Here is a 2,982-nt window from a genome sequence, read left to right as displayed (position 1 = left end):
CAACAATTCCCATTTACCCCTCTGGGACAGGGGCACTGCCAGCCTTCAGCTCTGCCGTGTCCTCCACACAGGTAGGGCAGCAAGGCTGCATTGTGGCAGTGGGGTTTGGAAGTGGGGTCCTTGGCATTCACGTGTGAGCCACCAGTTAGTCAAAGGTGTAACGGTTGCCGCTGAGATGTGGCTGCCTAAAAGCTGGGCTGTGGGGCCTGAAAGTGCACCCCTTAGGTCGAATGATGGGCTAGCGTTGGGGAGGGCCACGGTTCACCCCGAATGCCTTGCCATTGTCTTGCAGCTGCACTGGAGAAGCTGGAGGAGCGGTTCAGCACACGGACACTGTACTTTGTGGCCTATTTGGCCTTCGGGCTGGGCACGGGGCTGGCCACGCTCTCCAGAAACATCTACATAGTGCTGTCACTCTGCGCTACCTACGGCATCCTCTTCGCCACGCTCTGCACGCTGCCCTACTCCCTGCTCTGCGACTACTACCAGAGCTGCGAGGTGAGCCCCAGGCTGGGGAGGGGAGAGGGGCTTCCGCTGCGCCCCCTTACGCTGTGTCCCCTACAGTTCGTAGGCTCGCAGGCGGAGGGCACACGGCGTGGGATGGGCGTTGACATCTCCCTGCTGAGCTGTCAGTACTTCCTGGCACAGATCCTCGTGGCCCTGGCCATGGGGCCACTGACGGCGGCTGTGGGCAGCGCCAGCGGCGCCATGTACTTCGCCAGCCTGGTATCCTTCCTGGGCTGTCTCTTCTCTTCCCTCTGCGTCACCTACGAGTCGCCGCTTGCCGAGGAGCTGCCACCCGCTGAGGAGCAGCGCCCGCTCTTGCCCCGCGCGCGGAACGAATAAATGGGAGAAGCCGCCACAGCCTCCGCTGCCTCATTGCGTTGCCCTCGGCCTCCCCATCGCGGCACGGTGGGCTCGTGCCCCACCCCGGGATGGCAGCAGTGGGCCTGGCAAATGGCGAGAAGGTCTGCGCTGGCTTCGCCGAGCTTTCCCCTGCCCGCGGGAGCCAAGGGGCGAGTTGGCGGCACCTGGCACCGCTCATCCTTCCCCTGTGGCGGCAAAGGCCCATCTGTGCCCCTAGGGCCACGGCAACAGGAAGCGGTGGTGCCAGTGCGGGGCCATTCCCTCCAGCTGCCCCGCAGTGCCGTCAGTCGTTCCTGGCGGGATGAGTGGCGTTGTCCGGCCTGAGGCAGGGGACCCGGAAGCCTGGCGCCCGGGCAGGGCGACCACTATCTCTCAGGTGGCAGCGAGCTGCGGGGCTGCACATGCCCCTGCAGGCACTGCCGCTGTCGGAGCGCTGGGGCTGCAGTGCTCCGCCGGCTTCGTGGGCAGAAGGTCCCATCTCACAGCCCGGCGGAGCAGCCTGGACCTCACTTGCCGAGGGCAGTAGTGACTCCCGTGAGGCCTCAGGGAGCGGCGGAACCAACCTGCGGGTCCCGGTCTCTGCCTGTGGTAGGCCTGGCTCTGGATGGGTGCTTTTCAAAACTTGGGAAAGGCAGAGAGTGACTGGTCTTGCTCAGGTGGCTTACTCTGTCAAGTGCCACAGCCAGGCTCCTGGGTGCGCAGAGCTCCTGCCAGCAGAACTGCTCCAAGAAGCCACTGTGGGGTGAAACCGCAGTGGCCTGGCTTGCAAACCCTGCTCTGTAGGTTCTGGCTGTGGTCCATGGTGGTGGTTGCCAATATGTGCATATTTGCTTCCACGTTAGACTTTTAACTAAGACTACAAGGGCTTGTGATGACTTAGCAGGAGGACAGGCAGTTGTCCATAAGCCACCTTTGGGGAGAAGGGTCTTTTTGCGTCAACTTCCTTTGGGTAGAAGCTTACTCTCAAAGTTGAGAATGTAAGAAAAATAATTTGTGTGAAAGCCTGTAGCACATCATCCTTGTTTTTCATTCAGTTGTACCTTGTGACATTTTAAAATCTGCATGGGATCGGTGATAAAGTACTTGTCAGCTAGAGCTGCATCTTCCGTCTCTCACTGAAACTAGTAAAAAAGGGCTTTGGGTTTCATTATCTGTGAGAATTCTTAATTATTCTGATTTTGGAAGGTGGTAAGTGTGAGGTCTCATATAAGTTCCAGTTAAGCCCGGGAGTCTTTTAAGTCTTGAGAGCAAAGACGAAAACAGAAATAAAACTTTCTAGGATCACTGTCAGCCTCCCTCTGTATTTGGGTAGACAGCCAAGGTTTACCAGGGCTGATGGGGCATTTTGGTGTTTACGTGTGCTGTGCATGGCATCCCTCTGGAGGTTATTTTTGCTCACCTTGTCTTTGGGTGCAGAAGGGTTTTCTCTGGAGTGTCACTCCTTTTAAATGAGTTGTACTTGACTGTTCACCTAAGTTTGTTCTGGTGCTTGATCTGTGATGCCAAGATGAAATAACTTGTGCAATCTTTAGCTGTTGTGGCTTACTATACCCCAGTGCTGAAAGCGTAATGCACAGCTTGTAAGAACCCCTTGTTTTTATCATCCATCCCTATTACTTTTTTTTATTTGAGAAGCAAGTTTCATGCTACTCGTTATTTACTTAAATGGAGGAACGCTGAAGTTAAGCACTCAGAGGTAAAGGACTGTCAGATTGGTGAGTCTGTTCATCTTTCTTTTCTTTGTTTGGGCTTACGTAGTGTCATATCTGCAGGAGTATCTGTGACATGCCGTTTCCTGGATTATGGGACAGCTGTCTCCAAGAATGTTCAGGATGAAGCTGGAACAAAATAGCCTGAGAAACTGTACATTTGGCACTTCCGATTTCTGACAATCTAAAGACTTGACTTTGGAGAATTTTTCTTTTCATGTTGGTCTGCTGTGTAACCTTAATTTCTCTTCCTTATCGAACTTTTAAACTAAAAAATGATTTTTCTTTTTTTTTTTTTTGTTTGGTCCCACTAGTTAATGCGGTACTAGTTCTTAAAATGTTTTCTCCTCTTAAGTTTTGTAGCCAGCATTATTGCACTAAATGGATCATGAGCACTTTACTTTCC

The 2,982-nt window shown here is 53.7% G+C and overlaps 1 protein-coding gene across 2 annotated transcripts in view; it reads left to right on the top strand.

Moving 5' to 3' along the window:
- SLC45A1 (solute carrier family 45, member 1) overlaps window positions 1–1,235 on the top strand; it is an 11,461-nt gene extending 10,226 nt beyond the window's left edge. For both annotated transcript variants that reach the window (XM_010565337.1, XM_010565336.1), the window contains 2 exons: window positions 293–498; window positions 565–1,235. In XM_010565337.1, the coding sequence (XP_010563639.1) occupies window positions 293–498; window positions 565–846 (488 nt within the window). In that variant the 3' untranslated portion in view covers window positions 847–1,235. The remainder of the gene's footprint in view (window positions 1–292; window positions 499–564) is intronic.
- The last annotated feature ends 1,747 nt before the right edge of the window (window positions 1,236–2,982 follow it).

Source organism: Haliaeetus leucocephalus, unplaced genomic scaffold (genome assembly GCF_000737465.1).
Source record: "Haliaeetus leucocephalus isolate CR32 unplaced genomic scaffold, Haliaeetus_leucocephalus-4.0 Scaffold190, whole genome shotgun sequence".
NCBI lineage: Eukaryota > Metazoa > Chordata > Aves > Accipitriformes > Accipitridae > Haliaeetus > Haliaeetus leucocephalus.
Note: the sequence above shows the minus strand (reverse complement) of the source record. Positions and strands in the feature narration are given on the sequence as shown.